The sequence below is a fragment of the Microtus pennsylvanicus genome, chromosome 8, assembly GCF_037038515.1.
Source record: "Microtus pennsylvanicus isolate mMicPen1 chromosome 8, mMicPen1.hap1, whole genome shotgun sequence".
Taxonomy (NCBI): Eukaryota; Metazoa; Chordata; class Mammalia; order Rodentia; family Cricetidae; genus Microtus; species Microtus pennsylvanicus.
The window spans coordinates 83729818-83756122 of NC_134586.1; the positions used below are offsets into that span (position 1 = coordinate 83729818).

General features: G+C 37.2%; 1 protein-coding gene across 2 annotated transcripts in view; it reads left to right on the top strand.

Moving 5' to 3' along the window:
- Snca (synuclein alpha) overlaps positions 1-26305 on the top strand; it is a 101941-nt gene that overhangs the window by 15821 nt on the left and 59815 nt on the right. For both annotated transcript variants that reach the window (XM_075983944.1, XM_075983943.1), the window contains exon 4: positions 3730-3872. In XM_075983944.1, coding sequence (XP_075840059.1) covers positions 3730-3872 — 143 coding nt within the window. The remainder of the gene's footprint in view (positions 1-3729; positions 3873-26305) is intronic.

Consider the following 26305-nt stretch of genomic DNA (forward strand, 5'->3'; position numbering starts at 1 on the left):
AAAGACTTGTGCAAATAAAAATTACAAAAATATTGTAAAAACTTAAAAATAATGACGATAAACCTTATTTATATAACTATATTGTGAGGTTTCTTGAATATTTTATTTAATTTTTCACTTTATTGTTGTATGTATAATAACTTTAGAACTAAAATTTTACTTTTAGCAACTAAATAATATATAAATCTAATTATTAAAATTAATTTGGACATTAAGTTTGGCATTAAGTTTCTATTTATTTATTTATTTATTTATTTATTTATTTATTTATTTATTTTGGTTTTTCCAGACAGGGTTTCTCTGTGGCTTTGGAGCCTGTCCTGGAACTAGCTCTGTAGACCAGGCTGGTCTCGAACTCACAGAGATCCACCTGCCTCTGCCTCCCTAGTGCTGGGATTAAAGGTGTGCGCCACGATCGCCCAGCTTAAGTTCCTTTTTGGTAAATTAAAAATTGCTTGTTAAATATCTGCCAATGCATCATATAAGGAAGGAACAAGACAGCTATGCCCATGATTTTAAGGAGCTTAAAACATAGAGACAGATGTAGGTAGACATATGGTAAATTTTGATAACATTCTCACTGTTTGCCACTGAGATATAGCGAGAAATTCATGGGGCCGTGGAGAAAGAAGGAGTCTTTTGCAGGTTTTTAACAGGCTATGGCAGTTGAGTGGATTAAAACAGAGAAGCTGAATGGAAGAGGGCTTCTGATTCGAAGGAAGTCTACTTACCAATTAGACAAGACAGACACTTTGGGATAAATACAAGTCAGTTTGAATTCTACCATATCTATTGATTGGGAGGTGTGCTGGGTGGTTTCACGTGTCAACTTGACACAAGCTAGAGAAGTTAGATAGGAAAAAGCCTCAGTTGAGGAAATGCCTCCATGAGATCCAACTGTAAGGCATTTTCTCTGTTAGTGATCATTGAGGAAGGACCCAGTCCATTGTGGGCAGTGCCCCTCTGGCCTGCTAAGAAAGCAGTCTAAGCTATCCTGAAGAAGAGAGCCTGTAAGTAGTACCCCTCCATGGCCTTCTCATCAGCTCCTGCCTCCAGGATTCTGCCCTGTTTGCATTCCTGTCCTTACTTCCTTCATTGGTGAATAGCGTTGAGAAGTGTTAGCTGAATCATCCTTTTCCTCCCCACCTTGTTTTATGGTCATGGTGTTCCACTGCAGCAATGAAAACACTAAGGCAGTAGCTAAATACTCTTGATCCTGATTATAAGGTTTTTAGCCACAAAATAAATGTCATTTATTGAATGAATAAAACACAAAAAGTTTGTCTCCTTTTGTACTTTAAGGCAGTGTCAGTGAGTAGATAAACTTTAGACCTTAATGTCAAAATATAGTCCTACAGTTATTTATATTTTTATCTTTTTAACCACATATATTATCATTACCGTATGTTGTCATTTTATAATATTGTTTAAAATGGGATTCATGTATAATTTGCACTTACTGTATGATTTATGTGTTTTAAAAAGAGATTAAAGTTTATATTTATATAAAGATGTGTGCACAAAATGTAAAGCTTATGGCTGGCAGAAAATATGAATACCTAAAAAGACAAAACCTAATTTGCATTGCTTTGAGTTGTTTTAACAAGAAAATGTTAATCTCAAGTAAAACTTTTTGTCATATTCTTGAAAGAAAAATAAAAACCTGAAACAGAATTCAGTATGATTCCAGTGATATTTAAAAACAAATTTTCTAATATAGCACTCCCCTGGCCTTTAAAATTAGACTGTGGATCATCAGTGTTCTTCAGGAAGCAGAAAGAATGACAGAGAGCTCATAGGTAGACTTACAGAACTCCGACCTAAAAGGCAGCTACAAAGTAATTTATGTGGATGCTGGTTGCAGTGTGCATGACCTTCAGGCTTTCTCTCTCTGCCTGGTCTGAGGGATAAGACCTGTGCCTTTACAAATAATGTAACTTCAATTACAGAACTTGTCCCTTGTAAATTAATTTTCATTGTCTACATTATTGGGTTAATGGTCCTGTACTAAAATTTGTACAGTTCAGTAGTCATGTGACTGGCTGATGTGCTGTGACTCCTCAGATTATGAGGATTCAAGCTTTTCAGAGAGTATGTGAAGAAAAACATAAGTTATTTGCTTAGGAGAAAAACACACATGGAGAGTATGAACTCAAACATTCTAACCCCGAAATTTGGTACAAAAGCAAAAGAAAAAAATGTAGAATAAATGAAAGGCACACATGACATCCGTGTTGATAAGATCTGGGAGACATCAGGGTTTTTAGATATAAGATGTAGAGGTTGAGGTACAGACAGGTTCCTTTACTTAAATGTTTTATTGTTTTACTTAGCATTGTTTAAGAAGTGGAATCTCTTGCCTTACACTTCTTGCACAGAACTATGGAGTTAACAGAAACATATTTTATTTTATTTTGAGTTCTGTTTTACACACACACACACACACACACACACACACACACACACACACACACACGCAGAGGACTGGGACAGACTAGCTTAACAATTAGGTGTCCTTTTAGGATGACACATAGAATTTTTTATATGAAAATAAGTCTTTGCTTATAAATGCCTTCTAAACTATTTGTAGAATCTTCTCTAAACTTTAACTTGTTTAAAACACATATTAAATAGCCATAATATAAGTGTGCTCTGTAAATCTATTTTCATATTTACTAAAATTATAGCCTCCCTGTTTCCATTAAAGTGGCTGAAATTTCGTCTCAACAGTTTTGTTTGACTGGAGAGACGGCTCAGTGTTGAGGAGTACTTGCTGTTCTTCCATAGGACCAGAATTATGTTCTCAGCATCCTGCTGGGAAGCTTTTGTCCTCCTGTAAGGCCAGCTCCAGGGGCCTGACACCACCTTCTGGCATCCTTGTGCACTTGCACACATGTGCTCATACCTGTCCCCACCAGACGCAAATACACATAATTTAAAAAAAAATAAACTTTTAAAAGAACCATCATTTTCCTCTACCATGTCCTCACCTATCTTCTATCTCCGAAACATACGAGGAGCATGAACTCTTAGCGTCCCCTTCTCAGAATTGCTTAAGGCAACACTTGCTTTAGATTTCAACTGTTTTTGATTGGGGGATAAGTATAACGATATGTCTTGGCAATGGGACCCAGGTCTAAACATAAAATTCACTTATATTACATATACCTTGTACATATTGTCTGAAGGCAGTTTCATACTCTATTTTAGAATAATTCTGAGCATATATCAAAGTTCATGGCGTGAAATTTTCTACTAGCATTAAATTGGGCCTGCTCAAAAGTTAAGGATTTAGGAACATTTTTCCGTTTGTGTTCAAAGTAATAAAACTGGATTGTGAGACGTGTTTGCTCAGAGGGATAATGGAAGTGAACTTGGTAAATGAGATCAAAGCATTGGCATTGAAAGTGAATAGGGCTGAGATGCTCAGACTGGCAACTTGACACTGCAACAGGTGCATGGTTTTCTGTCCATTTGCTTGAATGCAAAGCAAACGTTGCTTGCATTGTATTACAACGAAATGCTCAGGATTTTCTAAGCTATGTATAATTATAGCTCAGTTTTAGTCTTTGGCTGAAACAGGTCACTTCTTCCTTGGTGTCTTGTTCTTCAACTCTTGTTGCCTATGGTGTGTGTGTTTATAGCTGTTGACAGCTGATGGAAGAGTAGTTATTTAAAGTCTGTCACACCACCATCTTTTAATATGATGTCACTCTTGATTTTTGTAAGTGGCTGAGAAGACCAAAGAGCAAGTGACCAATGTTGGAGGGGCAGTAGTGACTGGTGTGACAGCAGTCGCCCAGAAGACAGTGGAGGGAGCTGGGAACATTGCTGCTGCCACTGGATTTGTCAAGAAGGACCAGATGGGCAAGGTAAGACTGCCTGTTTTATACTACAGTGATAAACTTGGAATACCACTATCCTTCATTTATATCAGAAAGCAGCCATTAGATATGCATGTGGGGGGAGCACCACACTTTTATAGGGCTTTTATTTTGTCACACTGTTAACCCTGGGAAATGCCATGCACACTGCACAATATCCCTGATTGTTTTAATTTCTGGAAGAAAACTACCGAAATGAACAGTATCGTAAGCGCTAAAGTATTAGTGACATTTCAGAAAGAATGGCTGCTTTTATGTGGATGGTGGGCCTGGAATTCCTCTCTGTGAGAGTAGCAGCTTGTTATCATTCCTCATCCTACATTTCAAGGATGAAGATCTTTTATTTGATTTCTTTGTAATGACACCATCTCTTACTAAATGACATATTTGCATACCAGATATCAACTCATTACCAAACATATGCTTTTGCAAACTGAGACTGAAAGTGCATACCAAACAGAGATCATGGATTCATATGGTGATTTCTAACTTCTAGAATCTTAAGTTTGTTTCTGGATAACTGTGGGGCTTTAATGCCATATTCTAGGTATAGCAATGGAGTCTCTTATCAGAAAAATGCATGATCACATTCATATACCAAAGGACGAAAGGAAGGCTGTCAACAGAACCTCTATTTAAAACTATTTCCTGATTTTATAATGCAGAATGTGGAATTTGTAGAGGGGAGTGAGTAACACGTTCCTTCAGCCTGTTGGAGTTACCTTGATGGCCCTAGCTAGCATACATCTTTTTATCTGAACTATCACTTCCTGGTCATGGCCAACACACAGCTTCCACTAATTGAATTATGCAATAAAGAAATTAGTGGAAGAATGAATTTGTTGCTTTGGATGTAGGAAGTTTGGGAAGCATGTTTCATTCCATTTCCCATTTGCTTGCTCTCAAAATATGCAATGTAAATCACAAACGGTTCATTAAAGCACTTCACATGAACTTGGGCTTGTTTTTTACCTTTTAAAATACTAGTCCTCATTTTAATATTCTAAAGCAGAAATCTACTAATGTTATAAAATGAAACATTTGCAGATATTTCTCTTTGGGGTGTTATAAGTTCTTAAAGTTTCCTAGTATAAAAATGAAGACATAAACATAGAAATTGGAGTAAGAAATTGATATGAAACCCAGTGGGTTTGGGGTTAAAATGCTGATCTTCATGCTGTGCTGGTCATTTGCTAGGCATGAAAGCTTGTGCTCAGTGCCTAAGACCCTTTCATCTGTAAGGAATTCCACCACTTTAGCAGTGAGCTGGTAAATCCCAATTTTGCAATGGAGTTCTGAATATCTATAATAACTCAAGGATTATTCAAGTAAATTATGAAATTATGGCCATATTTTTTATGCTAAACATATCCACAGTTTAAATAAAATCATTAGATTTATTTCTAATAAAATTTGATATATTTAATTTCATCTTTCAGATTCTAATCAGAATGATCTTGGTAAAGAGCAACAAACATTAATTTATTTTTTTAACTAATTTTCAGTGATCCCATTTGCTCTATTTTTTAAAAAAATAATGATTATTTACTGTGTTTGAGAAACTTGGAAGAGCAGGAATTTGACCAGTGGGGCTCACAGAAGTGTATAAACCACACGGCTATTCTCTTGGTGGCTATGATGCCTGGACTAGAACACTGGGGAAATAGAGGTGACAGATCTTGGACTTGCCCATCTCACTGCTTCCTGGGTGATGAGAGAACAGGCATACCCCCTTCCCTTTCTTCTTGTTATTTTTTTCTTTACCCTGTTTTTCCCTAAATTCTTCTCTTTGGGATACTCCTGCTCTCTTGTATTCTACCTATTTTTAATATCAGTGGAAAGAAAAATATGGTTTCAGGTAACTAAGGTGAGATGCACCCCCATCTTTAATTAGGTACAGCTAACTAAAGAAAATCATATTTATGGAATGCAGCACAATGTTTTAGTAAGTGTACAAGCATCCTGAAATGACCACAGCAACAAAGACAGTTAACATAGTCAACATCTTCCATGACTTTTTCTCTTATTGTGGTGAAAGTTTATGAATACAATGCAACACTAACAACTATAACAACTGTGCTGCATGTTAGGTTTCTAGGACATTTCCTGCCTTCTCTGCCCCAGATAAAGCTTTATATCTTATGACCACCATCTGCCTGTATGGTCCCATCTCCTAGCCCCTGGTAACCACCATTCTAACCTGTTTCTATGGGCTTGATGTTTTTAGAATAGCTTCCACATAGAAGAGAGATCCCAAAATACGTACCTTTCTACATCTGGCTTGCTTTCCATTGTAGGATGACCTCAGGGTTTAGCCATGCTAGGGAAAATGCAAGGATTTCCTTCTCTTTAAAAGCCCTTTGAAGGCTGAAGAACATTTCATTTGCACTCATGTGCACAAACCATTTTTGTACTCATTCAGCTGCTAATTACTCTTTTGCTTGCTTACATGTCTTGACTATTTTGAGTGATTTCTTTATACCTATGAGAATGATTGCCAGAGTACATGGTAGTTGTGATTCAGTATTTGAGGAACTTGCATACTGTTTTGAGATAATGGCTCAATCAGTTACATTCCTAGCAGCAGGAGCTCAGGCTTCTCTGTCTTTCACACCCTCAAGATGTTTGTCATGTGGTGTTTTTTAGCTGACAAGTCTAATGGGTATAAGGCAATATCATTGTGGTTTGGAATTTCATTTCTTAATAGTTAGTGATGAATGTTTTTTGTGTAACCTTTGGCCATTTTGGGTGTTTTCTTTAATAAATGTCTATCCAGATAATTCATTTAGGAGTGTGCAACTGTGGTATGTGTGGTTTTCATGTGACAATGTGTATATGCGTGTGAGTGTATATGTGGTATGCATGTATATATGGTGTATGTAGTGTATCTGTGGTTTTTGTGTGTGTTTTTGGTACGCAAATCCATTTTTACAGGCATATATGGAGGCCATAGGCTGCTGTTAGCATCTCTTTCTCAGTCAGTTCTCCCAGGATTTACCTGCCTCTGTTTCCTAGTGTTGGGTTTGCAGGTGTGCTCTGTCAAGCTGTTTTGTTCTCCGTGTGGATGTTGGGTATCTAAATTCAGGCGCCGTGCATCAGCCACTTTACCCAGTGAGCCAACTGTCCAGCTCCTTTTATTATTTTTTCTTTTGTTAGAAATAGATATTTTTCATACAAAATATTCTGAATATAACTTCCCCAACCCTAACTGCTCCCAGTTCCTCTCCACCTCCCTGCCCATCCTCATCTGCACCATTTCTATTCTTAGAAAACAAACAGGTAGCTAAGAAATCATATTATAATAAAACTAAAGCAAACAGGAGGAAAAGAGTCAAAGAAAAAGCCTGAGAAATACGTATGGACACAGAAGCACACACATTTGCATACACAAGAATTCCCCACTCCCTGCCAAACCCTCACAAAACCAGAAGTCATAACATATATGCAAAGACCTGTAGCATTAAGGAAATGCCCTGACACAATATTATGGGGCAAAGAACCTCTAAAGATGCCACTGTGTTTGTTTTGCGTTGACCATCTGCTGCTGGGCGTGGGGCCTGCCCTTAACAGTGAGTTTCTCCAGTCAGACTCCCTTGGAGAAAGCTAAGTTTTCATTTGCAAGTGGTTATAAACTGGAGAGAACTTCTGGGGTGGGGTGGGGGAATGTGTTCACTTCTCTTTTCTGCTCTAGGATTCCATCTGGTGAAGACGTGTGCCAACCCAATGCATGCATGGTGCCACAGGCATATGTGGGTAGATATCTGTTGTGTTTAGAAGGCCTCGTTTTTATGGTGTTCTCCATCCTCTCTGGCTCTTACACTCCTTTGTCCATTTTTAACCCAAGTTATTTACTTCCTTTCTATTGAGTTGTTCAGGTTCATTAAAAAAAAATTAACACCTAACAGATACATGGTTCACAAACTGGTTCTTCTATTCATTAGGCTACTTCTGTATTCTGAGCGTCATCTGATTTGCAGTGGAGAAGCTGAGAGTCTCATGCCATTTGATTTGTGTGTTTTTGTAGTCTGTAGTGTTTAATCTGATCCAAAAAAAATTACTGCTCAGACCAATGTCAATAAATGTTCCTTTATGTTTTCATATATTACTTTCAAGGTTTGAATGTGTTCGATTTTCCATTCTGCATGTAACTGTCCACATCAACAGTGATGCTTGCTGAAAGTTTTCCAGTGCAGTTTTCGCTACTGTGGGTTTTTGATCCATTTGGCCAAGGTTGACTGATGTCCCGTCTGTGGGTTTGTAGGTTCTCTGTCCCATTGCATGCATTATGTGACTGTTTTTATGCCAGCACACTATTGTTTTGTTACTCCAGCTTTGTGACAGTTTGTGAAATCTGGCATTCTAACGCCTCCAGTTATGAATCTGAAGTATTGGTATGATTACTTATTGTTCAAGGTGACTTTGAGCTTTTAATGTCCTCTTATTTGACTCTTCTGGGTTTAGGGCTTTTGTCTGTGTCTGGAAGATGTGGTATTTTAGTTGGGACCAGGGACACATCTCAGATCTAATCTATTTCGGCCAAAGTGAACTTCTGATATTGTTGATTCTACAGATCTATGAACATAGGTTATATTCCCATGTATCCATGTCTTCTCAATTTCTTTCATCAATGTTTTGTACGTTTTAGTTCTCAGAGACTGTAAAACCTGCATTAAATTTATTTTTAAGGACTTTATTTTTTGATGCTTTCAATGCTTTAATACTATTTAAATGGAATTATTTTCTTTCTTCGATACCTGTAAAAAAATTGCTTCTTAATTTTGCATATTGAGTTTATATTTGAAAACTTTACTGTATTTGTTTATTAGCTGTTTGGTGTAGTATTTACAGATTTTGCATATATCATATAAAACACACATGCACACATACACATACACACACATATGCTGCGCTGTATATGCACAAGCAGGGATAATCACTGGCAACACCAAATGTGGAAAATTTTATAAGTGACTAAATAATCAATAGACCTGATCTACATTTAACTGTGTAGCAAAGCTTTTCAGTTGCTCCAAACTTGTTCAGTTGATTGTTACAGTAGAAATTGGCCAATACACTGGCAGAAATGCAAGCTAGGCATGGTTTTATGTACAGACGTTCAGTCTATTCTCCATTTTGCCTGAGAGAAAGATCTGCTTGGATGGAGAATAGTGGACAAAGGAAGTTATAGGAGTTCATGCTGTTGAGTAACGGTACAGTGCTTATGGCTCAGAGCTAGTCACTGGAGCATTTGGTTGGGACATCTGGCCGGTCTGTCTTCTACAGCTGCTCAGTGGTGTTCTGAATGGGGATGCTGTTCACTGTCCTATTGCTAAATAAATACATATTTCTTTTATTCAATTTCGAGCGGTCTGAAAGTTGTAACCAGACTTTGAAAAACATTTTAAAGTGTGTGAAAGTACTGCATCAGTTGTGGAGCTGCTGCCCTGCATACCTGATGTTGCTCTGCTTCTTATCCTAGCCCTGTTATGCATTGACCTAATCCACACAGTAACTCACTGTTTTCATACAAGTTTGAAGCACCAAGGCTCAGGAGTGTTAATTATACTTCTCCAGAATCAAAAGGAAGTTCTGAAGCATTGCTAATTTTGAAAATTTTCACCAATAGAGTATAAATAAAATTTGAAAACCTGGATTTCAGTGCAGGATAAGATATGTGTAGTCTATAATCATTCCTTAATTCATAAGAGGGTGGTTAATTAAGTGTGTGCTGGGTGAAGAAGACCAAGGCAGAATGAACAGAGTCAGGAGTGGCATGGTTTGTAACATTAATTGTATCCTTCTTCCTGCCTCCTGTTAGCATGATTGGCATATGCAGCATCAGACAGATTAAGTTTTAAACACTGAAACAGAGCTTGAATGGAAGACATGTGCTTAGTCTAGGTGAGTCATGTTATCCCCATCTCACAAAGCAGCCACTGGCTATAGGCAACCTTTCAGGTCTCTCTGATGAAATACACAGATTACCAGTGACATCAAATGTCAGGATTAATGAAATACTTCCTTACATAGTAAATTTTTATCCTTCAGTGCTTAATAATGGTTAATGTAATACATCATCTGAAACCAGGACTCTGAGTCCTGTCCGTCCAGTTGAAGATAGTTAACACAATTGTTAAAAATATTCAGACCTAAGTGAAAGCTTTGTAACACAGTGAGTGACCTGCTCTCTGTTTGGATGGGTAGTGGAGCCCACAAACTGCACTGAAATCTTGAAGTCTAATAATAGGCCAAATAGAAAAAACACAATTGATGCAGTTGATTTGTTTCAAAACAGATATTATCAGTAATATTTTTGCAATGTGATTTGTATACAATATTTTTACTGAAAGGATAATCTGCTAATTGTGTATACATTGTCCCCACTTAGAAACACACCTCTCTGGTAGTTGTGATGTGCCTGTCTCTGTTTCATTGGACATATATGGATGAAGATGAATTGTGAATCCTAGTGACCTTACACAAGCCAGGTTCTAAATGCAAAAGCTTTCTGTTATGACCTATAAACTGTTACGGGAAAATAGACTTTGCTTATTGCTGTAATTCAGTAGCACTGTGTAATTTGCTCCTATGTGCCGGGTATGCAGATGGCTCAGCAGGGGACGCATGAATCATGAATGCCAGACCCCTGCCTTGGAGTATGTAGGGCAACAGATAAGATTATCCCTAGTATCAAAATATGGCTATAGTATGTACTTGCCCTAAGTTTATATATATTATAGGAAACATTACATGGCTTTTATTAGAAATAAAAGAGAATTTGTATTATTCCAAATAAATACTAACTTTTGAACAAGTGTTAAGCTGGGTATATGAAGTAATCTTAGACAAATAATAACCATAATATTTCAGCTGTTTAGGCACAAGGGCACACACTTCCACTCAAGTTCCAGGTTTCAGTGGATTACAGTCTGCCAGAATGTACCCTTCAGCAGCATAGACATGAATAAAAATGTTCAAATGCTAGATCATAGATATTGCTGTGTGTGGGAGAAGTGTGTTCCAAGGTCAGCATGATAGCATGACCTTAATTATTCCGGTGAACAGGTACAAGCTATGCTATGTAACTCGTCCATTTCTTCCTAAATGTTGGCAGAGGTTGGTATCCTAACAAATGCTTCATAATAGCAATTACTGCAGTTTCATGAACTGGTCTTAGTTGGACACATGTGAACATTTATTTGCAACGTCCATTTACATACAACTATTGTGTAATATTTTTGATAGGGTTTCATTGAGCTTCTACCATGATATGTAAGGTGGTTTCAAATTTATATGATTTTATAAAATTTATTTTGTATATTAAATTGATAAAACATGGTACACTCATCTTCACACACACATACTTAAAATCAAGCGAGTTGACATGTCTGCTGTCTCATAATGTTATTATTATTTATTTTTTAGTAATAGAAGCTAAAAGTTACTCTCTTGGAAAATGGCTTGTACACACTCAATATTAGCTATTGTCTTCAATTACCTGGACACACTCAATATTTGCTATTGTCTTTACATTCATGAGCTCTCCATGGTTTGTTTTCATTTGAATCTCTTTCCCATCTCACCCGCATTTTCACTCTGTAGGAAAATGACATAGATAGCATCTACAATTGAAGCAGAAAATGATAAAATGTGATTGTATATTATGACTGTCATTAGTTAGTCTTATTCCAAATTCAAAAATGAAGACTTTGACTCCAATCCCATGTAAACATAGATTGCATTGTCACTTATAGGATGCCATACAACTGCTTGATATTTTCAAGAGCAGAAGTAAAGTAAATGAGATCAGTTTGGTTTTGCATGGGAATATATATTTATGAAAACTGAAATTGGATGATACATATCATAAATCTAATCATTCTATTAGGAGAAAATGAATTATCAAGTCTAGTATGAGGTAATTAACTCACAAGAAATTTTATTACATTTTATATCAACTTTTTACTTTTAATTTGAAGATACCCCCAGTGTAATAGAATCATTAAACAGATATTTGCCACATTTTCATAGTAGTCTTTAATTCGCATTAAAGTTATATTGCATATTTAAAACAAGCAATAGAGTCAGGAACCAATGAAAATGAAATAAATGAAAAATAAGAAGCAGTCATGTATATTTCAGCTTCCGTTTTCCTTTTCTTTCACTGGTGTTTTCTAATTAAAACAGTATGTCTAATTTATTTGGAACTCAGTTCACACGAATGAATATAGTTGCAGGTCAGTGTATACAAGGAATAAAACAAATGTCAGATTTTTACTATGCTTGTGAGGGGCTAAGTTCGAAAATTTACAGTGGTAAACTAACAGCAACTCACACACACACATACACATGCACACCTTTCTGTTTTATTGTTGCATAGCCACAAAAATGAGAAATTTCCATTTTAATATGTTACGTTATTTCTTGTCATACAGCTCTAGGGAATGCATACTCAGCTTAGCTTTGACACTCTAATTTTTGCTCAGTGGACCATGTGTTATTTGTTAAGTTTCTGGGAGAAGAAAAGTGCTTGCTATTACATCACTAAGCTTGGGATCAATATATTTTCATACACAGTGCAAAATTACTAGACTTTTTTGTTTCATCTTTAGTTTTGCCACATATGTAAAGCAAATACATTTTTAAAAATCTCTGCTAATACTAGCAGAATTGTTTATATAAACAAGAATTCTTTCATAGAAGATAGCCACTCTAAGTTTGAAGCAATGGTAGTTCCTACATGTTTTGGTTAGAGCTACTTTGCTTTTAATATTTGATCCACTATGATGGACTTTGGCCCTGATCTTTATACCCAGTGCCTGGTTTATGTGCACTATTTAGTTTGCTCAGGCGCATAGAAAATGTGGCTGTGTATAGAGGACAGCTCGGTAGGTCATGGAGTGTGGCATTATTCTCATCTCTTTCACCATCCTGGGCTTTGAGCATGGATGTTTTTATCCATTGAATAGAACTGTTGAGTGAAATGAGCTCAAAATGTTTTCTATCCTGATTCAATGACTGCATTTTAGGCCAGTTTTTTTTTTCAATTATGTATTGCCAGACCCTTGGCAACTCATTTAACCTTTCTAAAGCAGCGTTCTGCCTCTGTAATTGGCCGACCAACTGCATAGAGTTGGAGTGAGAAAAAATGCAGCGGCAGACAAAAGACAAGCAGTCAACTGGGTAGTAGAATAATTGTGGCATTTTTTTTCTTGATGTTTCTTGTTATATCTCTGGTTTAGGTACATGATTTTAGAGGCCCTTTCCCACAGTAGCATAGTTTGGCTTTATTAAGCGTTTTAACACTAAAAAAATAAATAAATAAATAAATAAATAAATAAAATAGACTTCACCAAGAATTCCACTTTATTGGCCTAATAAAATGAGTCACATTCCTTGTCTTAAGTTTCTTTCATGTTGCTGTGATAAAAATTCTCTGACTTAAATTACTTAAAGGAAAAAGGCTTTATTTGACTGTTCAAGAGTGGAGTTCATCATGACAGGGAAATTAAGGCAGCAGAAATGGAAAGTGTCAAGTCATGTAAAAACAAACAAACAAAAAAACCAACAACAACAAAAAATTCAACCCAAACCAAACAATAACAAGAGAAAAACCCAGTCAGGAGTAGAGAGGGACAAATGCTAGCTTTTCACTTACTCTTTCTTTTTACACAATGCAAGATCCTAGCCCAGGGCATTATGCCACCCATAGTTGAGTGCTTTCCCACATTGGATACCTAATCAGGATAGCTCTCCCAGGCACTCCTGGAGGCTCATCTCCTAGCTGATCTGAGAGTCTATCAAGTTTACAATTGAGATTAACCATCACCTCACACCACTGTTATTGTCCCTTGGATTTTTCAAATTTTTCTAAAATGTACTAGGTTTTATTAATTGTTATCTCCTTGCTTTAATTGGAATGGGTTCTGCTTAAATTATTTTGAGAAATACTGGCATAAACAAAGTTTAAAAGTTTCTCTTTTAAATTGAAGAAAACCAAAATGCTTAACATTACATGGTAGAGGTATAATTATCCTTAGTTTCTTTTGGTGCTGAGTGCATAGAGAAAAATTCTAAGTATTCAATGGAACACAGATATGAGATGAGACCTGGGTTAATGACCTGCCTGACTCTGGACTCTGTTCTTCCTGTTCTTAGAAATGGCAAGTTTTAGATCCCAAGTAAAAGGACATTCAGAGCAAGTGACCTACCTCTCAGCCTTCTGAACCACAATCTATTCCTTTGTAGGCACTTAAAAAAAAAACATTTCTAAGGGAAGGACAAACAAATGACCCCTTTGTTCTTGTGAGGTTTTCCACCAAATCCTAGAAAAGATCCTGATGCCTTAGATGGGGAGAGGTTCAAGGAGACCAGCTATGAAGTTGGCATCTTCATTGTCTCAGCCCTTTTCCTCCCAGACATTAGAGAAGACCACATATAAAGTATCTCCTCATGCTAATTCATGACACTGGAAATTCCTGAAATGGAAGCCATCCACACAGACCCTTAAAGTTGCTTCTTCCTTAAGTTTTTTAAAAAATAGAAAGATGTCTCTGCAGAGAGAAGAGGAAGAAGAGGGACATGAAATGCCCTTGCTCTTGTTGGCATTTGGTAATCATCCCAGATTCACTCACAACCCTGTGACTATGGTCCGTGTGACTGAAATGTGCCTCGGCATATTCCTAACCTAGAGGCTTTGGAAAGAGAAGATTCCCCTGCTTGCTTCTCTCCTCGTGATGTGCCAGCCTACACTTATTTCAGAGACCTGATCTGAACCTAAAGAACCTGGAAATATGTCATTCCAGTGTTGAATCTCAGGAACTGAGGTTGGCGTGGGAAGGGCATGGTGCTTTCTGCTGATGCTTCACGTATTGAGCATCTCTATGTCACAGGTTAAGAACACACTGAAAGAAGCATCTCTAAGGACACATGGGAGACTGATAGAAAAACCCTGCAAGTATGTTTTTATGCTCACTGTATTTCGTGTCCTGGAATTCAGCAGCCATCAATTTAAATATAAGTTTATTTATCAAAGCATTGGCTATGATACATTTCTTAAATGCTAAAGGCTTGACATAGCCACTAGGCTAAATACATGATGGCTTTTCCCATGTAGCAATGACTTGAACAGAAAGGTGCAGATGAATAATGGGTGTCATATTAGGTTGCTCTTGGTGCATTAAGTGAAACAAACAGATTATAAAATAATAATAAAGGTGGTAAACTCTTCTGTTCTTTAAAATACACATGTGGTGTGTGTGTGTATATATGTATGTATGCATGTGTGTGTGTGAGAGAGAGAAACACAGAGAGAGAGGTGCACATATGTGATGTGTGTGTTTCTAAGCACTATCCCTATCCTCCTTTAATTACAATTAGAAATTAAAGATATAAATTTTCCTTGTTGGTGCCCATATTTCAATTTAAATTGAGTTGTAAAGTCATTTGAGCTTTGTAGGACTTGAAATTAATTATATGACTATGACCTTTGCTATCCATTCATTTACTTATCCACACGTACATGATTTCACCTAGTTAATTAGTACTATGTGTTCAGTACTGTACCAAGCATTATACTGTAGTTACGTATAAGATTGCTTTGGGGGATCTAATGCATTGACATCTAGCTGTGAACCCTGATAGTCATTTATTAGGTGTGAACCTTGCTTGAGAGTATCTCCCTTAATGACCTTGTCTCCTCCTAGTATACAACCAGATTTGTGTGTGTGTTTGTGTGTGTGTGTGTGTGTGTGTGTGTGTGTGTGTGTGTGTGTGTGTGAAGTTATGTAGCTCCCAATCATTAACAATTCCTAGCTGGAGTAGTTCATTTATATATCACTCTTGATCAATTTCAAAGCAATATGAAATACCACTTTGACAATTCTCTTTCTTGTTACCTTATGATGATTCCAGGCTATATCCCAATAACAGAGCACATTTGAATAAAACATTTCTAAGAGCGATGGATCATATTTCCTGAGTGGTTGGTTTATTGGCTTATGTACATTTGACAAGTATTTCTGATCATTGGAGTCCTAACAGTTAACTGGCTTTGCCAATTCTCATCACAAAACCTTTGGACTCTGAGAGAGTTGTCCCTAGTAGTCAATATGTTCTATGACAACAAAATAAATGAGATATGGTAATTAATAAACAAGAGACATTTTCTTATCACATTGTAAAGGCTACAGACTCCAAGATTAAGATGGTAGAGGATTTCATTTTTGCTCCAAGATGACATCTTGTTGCTGTACCTTTTCACCTAACAAGGTGAAAAGAACTGAAGGGGTATATTTGTCCCCTTATACCATTTACAGAATAAGAGATCCTTCATGACTTAATTACCTCTAAAGAGCCTTACCTCAAAAACTGTGACAGTAGTGATTAAATTTGAGGTCATGGGTTTTGGGGATATTCAGGCCATAGTAGCAATTATCTTTACTTTCAAGTGTTCTTAGAATGTTACCTTCCTCTTTATATTAACATCATTTACAGTATGACAAAATTCCTGTCTTACATATCATTTCCAATGTGTTTGTTATCCTGTTTGATAAGGTATAGAAAGTCACAAAAGCATATTTTGGGATTTGTTTATTTATTCATCATCATTTTATTCCTAGCAGTTAATAAAACTCATGGTGTATGGATTTATCTAATGGATGAACAGGGATCTCATGTGTAGCTTGAAATTTTTTAAATAATTTTTTTAAAAAAGAAAACAACCTATATATATATATTTTATTTTACATACAAGTCCCAGTTCCCACTCCTCCCCTTCCTCCCATTCCTTCTCCCTATCCCTCCACTGCATCCCCATTCCCACTTCAGACTCTCACCTCTGTCCTTCCTCCAGTCTCCACTATTCCATTAACTCAAGTTTTCCTCCCCCTTCACCTTCTCCCCTTGTCTTCTCCTTTCCACTCTTCCTACTCCCCCCACCCCAAGATTGTCAGGCAGTCTTGTCTACTTCCCCTTTCCAGGTGGATCTATGTATGTTTTTTCTTAGGGTTCACCTTGTTACTTAGCTTCTCTAGGATCATGAACTATACGCTCAATATCCTTTGCTTTGCAGCTAGTATTCACTTATGAGTGAGTGCATACCATATTCATCTTTCTGGGTCTGGGTTACCTCACTCAGGATGGTGTTTTCTAATTCCATCCATTTGCATGCACATCTCAAGATGTCATTGTTTTTTACCACTGAGTAGTACACTAATGTGTAAATGTGCCACATTTTCTTTATCCATTCTTCGGTTGAGAGGCATCTAGGTTGTTTCTGTGTTCTGGCTATTACAAATAATGCTGCTGTGAACACAGTTCAACAAATATTCTTGTAGTATGATTGAACATCTTTTGGGTATATCCCCAAGAGTGATGTTGCTGGGTCCTGAGGAAGGTTGATTCTCAGTTTTCTGAGGAACTGCCATACTGGCTTCCAAAGTGGTTGTACAAGTTTGCATTCGCACTAGCAATGGAGGAGTGTTCCCCTCACTGTACATCCTCTCCAGCATAAGCTATCATTGGTGTTTGTGATATTAGTCATTCTGACTGGTGTAAGATGGTATCTCTCTGATGGCTAAGGACGAACATTTACTTAAGTGTCGTTTGGCCATTTGAGATTCTTCTGTGGAGAAGTCTCTGTTTAAATCTGTACCCCATTTTTTATTGAGTTATTTGGAATTTCTTGTTCCGCTCTGTGTAGTAGTTGGCTCTTGGTTTTCTTTCTTGGTCCTCTATTTGTAGTAGCAGGCACTTGATCCTCTCTTGGTCCTGTGTAGTAGAAGGCTGTGTTTCAGAGTTCCACTAAGGTTGCAAGGGGATAGGAGGGTTTTGGTGAGGGGTGGGATGGGACTTGTAGCTTGCAGTGTCTAATGGTCGGGATAGGGGTAATGGAAAAGCATTATTGTCTGAGGTTTCTGTCCTGCCTGGTTTAAGTTGTTAATTCCTAAAGAAATCACAGAGAGTTCTACATTAAATATAAACTGATTGGTCCATTAGCTCTGACTTCTTATTAACTCTTATAACTTACATTAACCCATTATTCTTGTCTATGTTAGCCACGTGGCTCGGTACCTTTTTCGGCGAGGCAGTCACATCTTGCCTTTTCTGAGGCTGGGTCATGACTGTGGACTGCATCCTCTTCCCAGAATTCTCCTGTTCTCATTGCCCCATATCTATTTCCTGCCTGGTCACCCTGCCTATACTTCTTGCCTGGCTACTGGCCAATTAGCATTTATTTATAATATGATTGACAGGATACAGACCATTGTCCCACAGCAATGCATATTTGTATTTGAAAGTAAGATTTAACTATATGTTTTCCTTTGGAAATGATGCCTTCCAAAACCACTTCTGCTCAAAATCAAACATACTCACTGCTTTCTTGTACTGACTGGAATATAAATAGTAAAATGAAACACTTAGGTAAGCCTGATTAAAAAAGAAAAGAATTCTGCCTTTTATCCCAGGTTGCCAGTTAGAAAATGTAAATTACTTGGCAGAGAACACCAGAGCTTTCTTAGTGACAAGGAGAGGAGAGGGAGAGAAAAAGTGTGTGAGTACATGCACGCATGTGTGTATGTGTGTGCATATGTGTGTGCATGTGTGTGCATGCATGTGTACACCCATTGACATACACGCACATAAATGAGGAGGTGTGGTGAAGAGGGTGAATGAGGCTATGTTGCAGGTTAGGACTGTATGACTTTGTCACTGTATGGACTATGCAGTTGAATGGAGCCCAGGAGGTATAGCTGAAACCCTGGTTTCCTTAAATTCTTCAGAACTCTTCAGCATTAATGGTTTCACTATAAGAAAAGAAAAATGTCAAACTACATTAGCTTTCCTGATTCAGCTCTGAAATTAGTCAAGATTATAAAGGAAAACTGTAACTTGCTTTATCCATAGCTTATACGAGTCAATCGAGAGATTTCTTATTTTGCTGCATTTCTTCAAATTAGACTAGTATTTTTTACAAAAAAAGCATATTCAAAACTCCAGAGACATGCTTCCTACTGTGTTGTATGTTCTGGTAGAAATCACTGTTGGTTAGTGTCTTAGTCAGTATTCTATATCTGTGAAGAGACACCATGTCCATGACAACTCTTATTAAGGAACTGGAACTGACTTACAGTCTCATAAGGTTAGTTCATTGTTATCACCATTGTGGGAAACATGGTGGTATGCAGGTAGACATGGTGCTGTAGTAGTAGTTGAGAGTTCTATATCTGAATCTGCAGGCAGCAGAAGAGAGAGAGCCACTGGGCCTGGCTTGAGACTTTAAAACCTCAAAGCCCTCTCCAAGTGACATACTTCCTCTAACAAGACCACAAGTCCTAATTCTTCTAAGTCAGTGGTTCTCAACATGGGGTCATGTAAGACCATTGGAAAACACAGACATTTGTTTATGATTCATAACAATATCTAAATTACAGTTATAAAGCAGCAGTAAAAATAATTTCACATCACAACAATGTGAGGAATTATATTAAAGAGTCACAGCATTAGAAAGACTGAGAACCACTTTTCTAAATAGTGACTCTCTGATAACTAAGCATTCAAATATATGAGCCCATGGGGATCATTCTTATTCAAAAGACCAGAGTTAGTAATTCCTCTTCTGTGGGAGGAAATCAATTGATGCCCTCCAGCACAATCATGTGGAAGGGTTGTCATCTGCACATCCAAGGTACATTTTGCATGCACTTGTTCTTAGATACAAAACACATCTATGAGACCTGAATGTCAATGAGAATTGTGAATAAGATTCTTGAGAGACACCAATCTTACTTCTGTGCTTGCTTGACCCTTATCTAGATGACAAAATTAGAGAAACCCAAAGCTGACCTTGTATCTCTCAACAATTTGCCTCATTACTAGAGAGGTGACTGCAAGCACAAATCAGCTACACCTTCTCCTACTATATTATGATATTTTCTTGGAATTAACATTTTGTGAAACATGGAACATGTTGAAGCATTTGTTTTTTTTTGAGTGTTCATGCTTGTATTTTTTTTAAATTTATTTATTTATTAAGGATTTCTGCCTCCTCCCCGCCGCCTCCCATTTCCCTCCCCCTCCCTCGATTAAGTCCCTCTCCTCATCAGCTCGAAGAGCAATCAGGGTTCCCTGACCTGTGAGAAGTCTAAGGACCGCCCACCTCCATCCAGGTTTAGTAAGGTGAGCATCCAAACTGCCTAGGTTCCCCCAAAGCCAGTACGTGCAGTAGGATCAAAAACCATTGCCATTGTTCTTGAGTTATCAGTAGTCCTCATTGTCCACTATGTTCAGCTAGTTCAGTTTTATCCCATGTTTTTTCAGACCCAGGCCAGCTGGCCTTGGTGAATTCCCGATAGAACATCCCCATTGTCTCAGTGTGTGGGTGCACCCCTCACGGTCCTGGGTTCCTTGCTCGTGCTCCCTCTGTTATGTGAATCATCAGCTTAACTTTTGCTGGATTTATTTACTTACAGAATTTATTATGGATTTATTTCTTTCCTCAATTTTCACTTATTCTTTACTTAGGATTTTAGCTAAACCCAAGTCAGGCCTCACATGAGTAGATCTTTTGTTACCAAAAAACAGAACCAAAACCAAAAAAGAAAAAAAAAAGACACCCCCCCCCCACACACAAAACAATTTTATGTTTCAAAGTAGTTTTAAAATTCAGTAAAATGTGATAATAATTTTTGGGGGGTCTGGTGATTAACAGGAGCTATCATCATTTTCTACTGATTATATATCTATAGTTTTCTTAAAGAATTCCATTTTCATGTGCTTTTTATCTTAGTTCTTACATGTTTTTTCTCAATTTGGAATTTGCTTTTCTTAATTTCTTTTTATGTACTCCCTTTTGGTTAATTGAAAAAAGACTTACAATTTCTTAATACTATATATTTGATAAAACTGAAATGAGTTTTAGAATATTTTCAGTGAAGTCAGAGCTACTACAATGGAGTTTTCCCTGTCTGCCCTATCTCGAGCTTTTGTGTATTTCACTGTACCTGGCTGATGCTCAGTGTCCTAGCTGAATTATCATTGTGTCATTTCATCCAGTTATATTTCTCACAAACTGGTAGAGAGTAATCCTTTTGTCAGGACCTATTGATGCACAGGTATTAACAGTACTATACTTAATCTGCCCACTTCAGAGCCTTTATGCAATCTAAGCTGGAAACATTAATACTCAGGTTTCCACTCAAGTATGGGGCTTTGGATGACAGATGAAGGTGATTCCTACATAGCAACTGAGATGAATTGCAAAAACAAAAATGTCTCCAAAGCAACCACATAGGTAAATATATATCATGTACAAGTACACAAAACTGTACACTGCTCTAGCCTGTCACTATGTCTCTTCATATGAATATTTGACTGTGTGATGGGTCCACAGACAGCATTATGCTTTCATAAGAGCTAAGATTCAAGAATGGTAAAGGTGTGTTAGATGCAGAATAACAAACATAGCATCTGTCTAGAGCAGCTCTGGTTTCTCTTTTCTGTTCCCCTTCCATATTAAACTCAAAAATAAATCTAAAGAAGAAGTTTCTTCAGTTTGTTTTGCTCTAGACACTCAGTTCAATGCCCTTTTCCTCCTGATCACACTGGAACCATTCAAAACCTCTTAACTTCTCAGGAGCCTTGAAGATGAAAGACTAGGATACTAAATGTCTCACAAATTAATCTTGAGGTTCTGTCCAGGCTAATATTTACTGAAGGTGCTAAACAGAATTGAAGTTGTTAAGAATTTGTTGTTGTTTATTTAATGGAAAGAAAATTTAAAACAGCATTATTGCTGCAGAGCCATGGTCAAAACCATGACTCAAGATAGTGTAAATCCTGCCTGCTAGAGCGTCTGGCAAAGAGATCCAAGATTTTGGCACCATCCCTATGCTGTATGATAATGTATGCAGATGGTCTGGTTTCTTGAAATTAGAATTCTGAAAATAGTCTGTGTAGTTAAGGCTATGTAATGTAGCTTTCTCCAGTGTCCTGCGGAAAGTGGAAATGCACTCATTATCTGTCTGGTCAAGAGCACATTGCTTCATTATTCAGTTACTTAAACTCTATGAATTGAAACTAATAAAATTCATGTTTTAGAAGTGTGGTAATAACTGTCCTAGTTCCTGCCATAAAAGAGCTTAGAGTTTGTGGTCTTTTTATTCCTTAGTGGCCTAGAAATTTTAATGCTTTATCTTGACATTTATTAAATTGTACTGTGGTCACTGAGTGTCACATTTCCCTGACAAATTATAAACCCTAAGAAGTAAGAACTGTCACTAGTGAGACAATATACTTTTATAATGTTTTATACATTTCAGATTTTGCATAATTTAAAATGTACAACATACTTATTAATTGCTATTTATTGTCAACACTAATTGTAGTGGTTTGAATGAAAATAGGCCCGTAGGGAATAGCACTATTAGGGGGTGTAACATTGCTGGAGTTAAAGTGTGGCTTGTTAAAGAAAGTGTATCACTGAGGAGTGGCTTTTGAGTTCTGCTATACTCAAGCTATGCCCAGTGTCAAAGTTCACTTCCTGTAATTCTCTGATCCAGATATAAAACTCTAAGCTACCTGTCCAGCACCATGTCCATCGGCATGCCTCCATGTTTCCTATGATGAGAATAATGAACTAAACCAGTGTAAGCCAGCCCCAATTACATGTTTTCCTTTATAATAGTTTCCATGGTCATGGTGTCTCTTCACGGCAATAGAAACCCTAATTATGGCCTTATGGTATATCAGAAAAAAATAATGTAATTCCATTTTACAAAACATTTTAAAGCCTAAAAGATCAAATGAACTCCAAATATCATAAATGGTAAGTGACCCAGAAAGAAAAGAGATCTAACATGTCTGCCTGACTCATCAGGAGAACTGTACAGCTCAGAAACTAAATCCACAGTCATGGGACTCTCAAGAATATAGTCGTACAAATCACAGCTTATTATCTTTTACTCAGAATTACTAATAGTTAAACAAATCTTTATTTTATGAACTATTTAAACCAGCAGAAAATGGATAGTGAAAAATGCATATCCTTTGTATGTACAAGTCAGTTTTTAAAAATCCACCATTAAAGATCTTGGCTTAGTGACTCAGAGGTTGTCTGTATTTAGTATGTTGCCTTTCGGTAGTATCCCTTCATTTTTCCATGTTTTCCTGAAATAGCATAGCTTCTAATTTTACTTTTCTTTGATGACTTGAAAGTCTAGGTGAGAATTAGCCACCTGAAAATCTCTGCATGCATTGGTTGGATGACCAAATCCAAAGCAGTGATAACAATCATTCATGCTGGGAAGGATGGGTGGTTAGCTAGAAAAACCCATCCACTGCAGCTGGACACACAAAGCATGGAATATGGTTTGTAAGTTCCTTGCAAAGTTAATGCTGGCTTTAGTATCTATTATGCAACAATCACAGTCCTTAATTTTACTCACTTGAGTTGAAGACATGCTTACATGTGGACCAGCACATGGTTTGCTACTAGCTTTATCCAAAATTCCCCAAACTTGGAGAAGTTCTTTAATTGATGAATGGATAAACAAGTTATGATTCAGCCACTCAATGGAATTCTGTTCAGTGATGATTAAGCACTGATCTATCATAGCACAAAAAGACAATGTGGAAATTAAAAAAAAATATGTAAAATAAGGCAGTCTTAAAAGACTATGAGCTATAGGATGTGGTGATATAAGAAAATGTGGTACTCTTGGAATGACAAAATTCTGAGGATAGTAAGAAAGTAAAACAAGGGCTGTCAGGGCTCCTGAACAGGTGAATGGCTGAGTGGTGCAGTTGGGGGCATAGCAGGTTGTTATGATGTCATGTTTGTCCATGTTGGGCATTTGTTGACTCATATAAGGTAGTGGAAATTACAGGTGAACTTTGACCCTTAGTACTACTATAATAGTTTTTACTAACTTAAGCAAGATGATAAGTTGGGAATTGGGAGATGGGAAAATGGAATACCTGGAAATCATCCTTATTGCTGTACAAATATTCTATCCAAGGCTTCTCTAAAACTGTGTATCAGAAGGATATAACCCCCCAGATTATATGTATTTCCAGGTACTAGAAACTTATTTTGAATTCTTTCTCTTATCCTATGTCATCCAGTTAGATTCACTTTTTCAACAGTAGAAATGCAAATATGTTGATGTAAAATGTATGGGAAATAATTTATAGCTCCAAAATAATCCTGCCCTCAAATAAATAGGAGCAGAAGAACAGAACATGTCTAATTAGTCCTTCAAGCACGAAATGCCAATAGGCATTAGTTAGGTCTGCAATGTGGCTGGAAACTAGGAGAATTATTTTTGTTATCTCTACACAGCACTGAAGCACTGGGTAAAGGTTTTGTCTTCTTCAGATTTCTTGAAATCTGGATACATTCAGCAAGTATTTGTTGTTGGCTGTTGAGTATCCCCTTTAGGCACTGTGGAGATCTTTTAGTGACACTTATGGTTTAACACTGAAATTTAATGTTTACGCCATGGATACTCTTAATTATTCCTCATGCCTTGAAAGATTATATATTCTTCCTCAGGATAAGACTACATCTTACTTGCATTTGTAATTTCTACAGTATTGATCACAATTAATAGACACCTAGATTTTACTGACTCAAAAAAAACGATCCTATGACTAAATGTGTAGCCAACCATACACTTCTCCTTCCCTGTTGGTTTCTAACATGTGCAAGAGAATGCTACAGAAGGTTTATACTGTCTATGGCCTCAGCCACCTCAGGGTACCTCTGTGTTTCCTGACTATAGTGCTGTTTGAGATGCCTCTGAGAAGCTACTCTTTTTTTATAAATATGTATCATTTCACATGAGAATGATTAGACACACTTTTAATAATTTTGTTAATTAATCAAATCAAGGTATAAAAGGAACTGAAGTGAGTATTCCAAGGCTGTGTGTATAAACATCCAAATGACTAGGGCTGATGTGGAGAGAATTCAGTAACTATTTGGAATTTTACTTTTCTCTAAATATTTTGGTAAATATTTCCTCTGTATTTATAATTCCTGTAAGAACAGATGGTATGAAAGTTCATTAAATAGTAATTTATGGGTGTTGGTAATAAAATCATCTTATAACAACCAATTAAACAGTCAAGAGTGGTAATCATAGAGAGAAGAAAAGGGTGGGGGAGGGGGATGAATTTGGGAATGGGAGGACAGCGTAGAGCAGAGGAGAACAAGGGAAATAAGCAGCGGGTGCTGTCCTCCTGACTGGGCTGGCCATCTGCGACTGACATCTACCTGCTTACCCTGGCCAGGCAGGGAGAGATGAGTGACTGTCTGGGAACAGGTCACCTCAATTGGCCTCCCCTATCCACCTCTTTCTGGTGCTTGTATTGATCGACACCCCAGAGTTGTATGGAGGTGAAGCCGTATTTAGATATAGAATTGTTGTTCATCTAGGACAGGTTTTTCCAAAGAGAATTTTTGAGTCACCTAAACTCTGTGGGAGAAGCATGCTTCCCTGTCCACTGCATAGGAGTTCAATATTCTCTGTCCAGACTGCACTGGACATAACACATCTTGCTGAAGTCGCCAGCTTTGATGTCAGTAGTGTGAGACTTAACAAGCCCTAGTGCAAACCATATGGTTCCTCGCTTCAGGAATGGCAAGAGTAGGATGGAGCCGATGTCTGAAGGAAAACATGACCATGGAACAACCTGTGCAAGTGGGAGGTACAGAGACAGCAGGAAAAATAGAAAAAGGCTCAGAAATACATCAGGTGGGGTTTATGAGATTTATTAAAATTCAACAAGGAGTGTATAATATTTAGCAAATGAGGTATGTCTTTAAAAAATCCCTATGGGATTTATACACGGATCTGTTAATAAAGGGCATATACAACACTCATGTTTTAATCAGACATGTTATGTAAAACATGAACAAGAACGTACTAGGATAACATAGTGTTTGCACAAGGGATTTTTTAATCTCACACATGATCCTCCTGTTTTTACTGCACCCCATTAGAAGCTATGATTTGCATGGTGATGTTGCCACATGAGACAGTAACCTTGACATTTTTGCAGCTGTACGTGTTTGCAGACACCAAGATACATAGTCTCTCTAGTTATTATCTGGTTCTTTTATTCATCTCCTATGTATTACCCAAAATGTTGTCCACAAAATCTGTTTCTCACATTTTCACAATATAAGCCTTTAAACCACTGTGTCGACTCCTGACATATTCTCCATGTTTGCCTTTCCCAACAGAAATGCCATATGTTCTCAAAACCATTTATCATTTTATTTACAATTCTAGCTACATTGTTGACTCAATGTTTCTTCATATATACCACACATTTACTTAGAAAGATACTCCATTTCAGCTTCAACAGGCCAAAAAGTTCAACTTAATCTTTCCCCCAAACAAGAAATCCTGCCT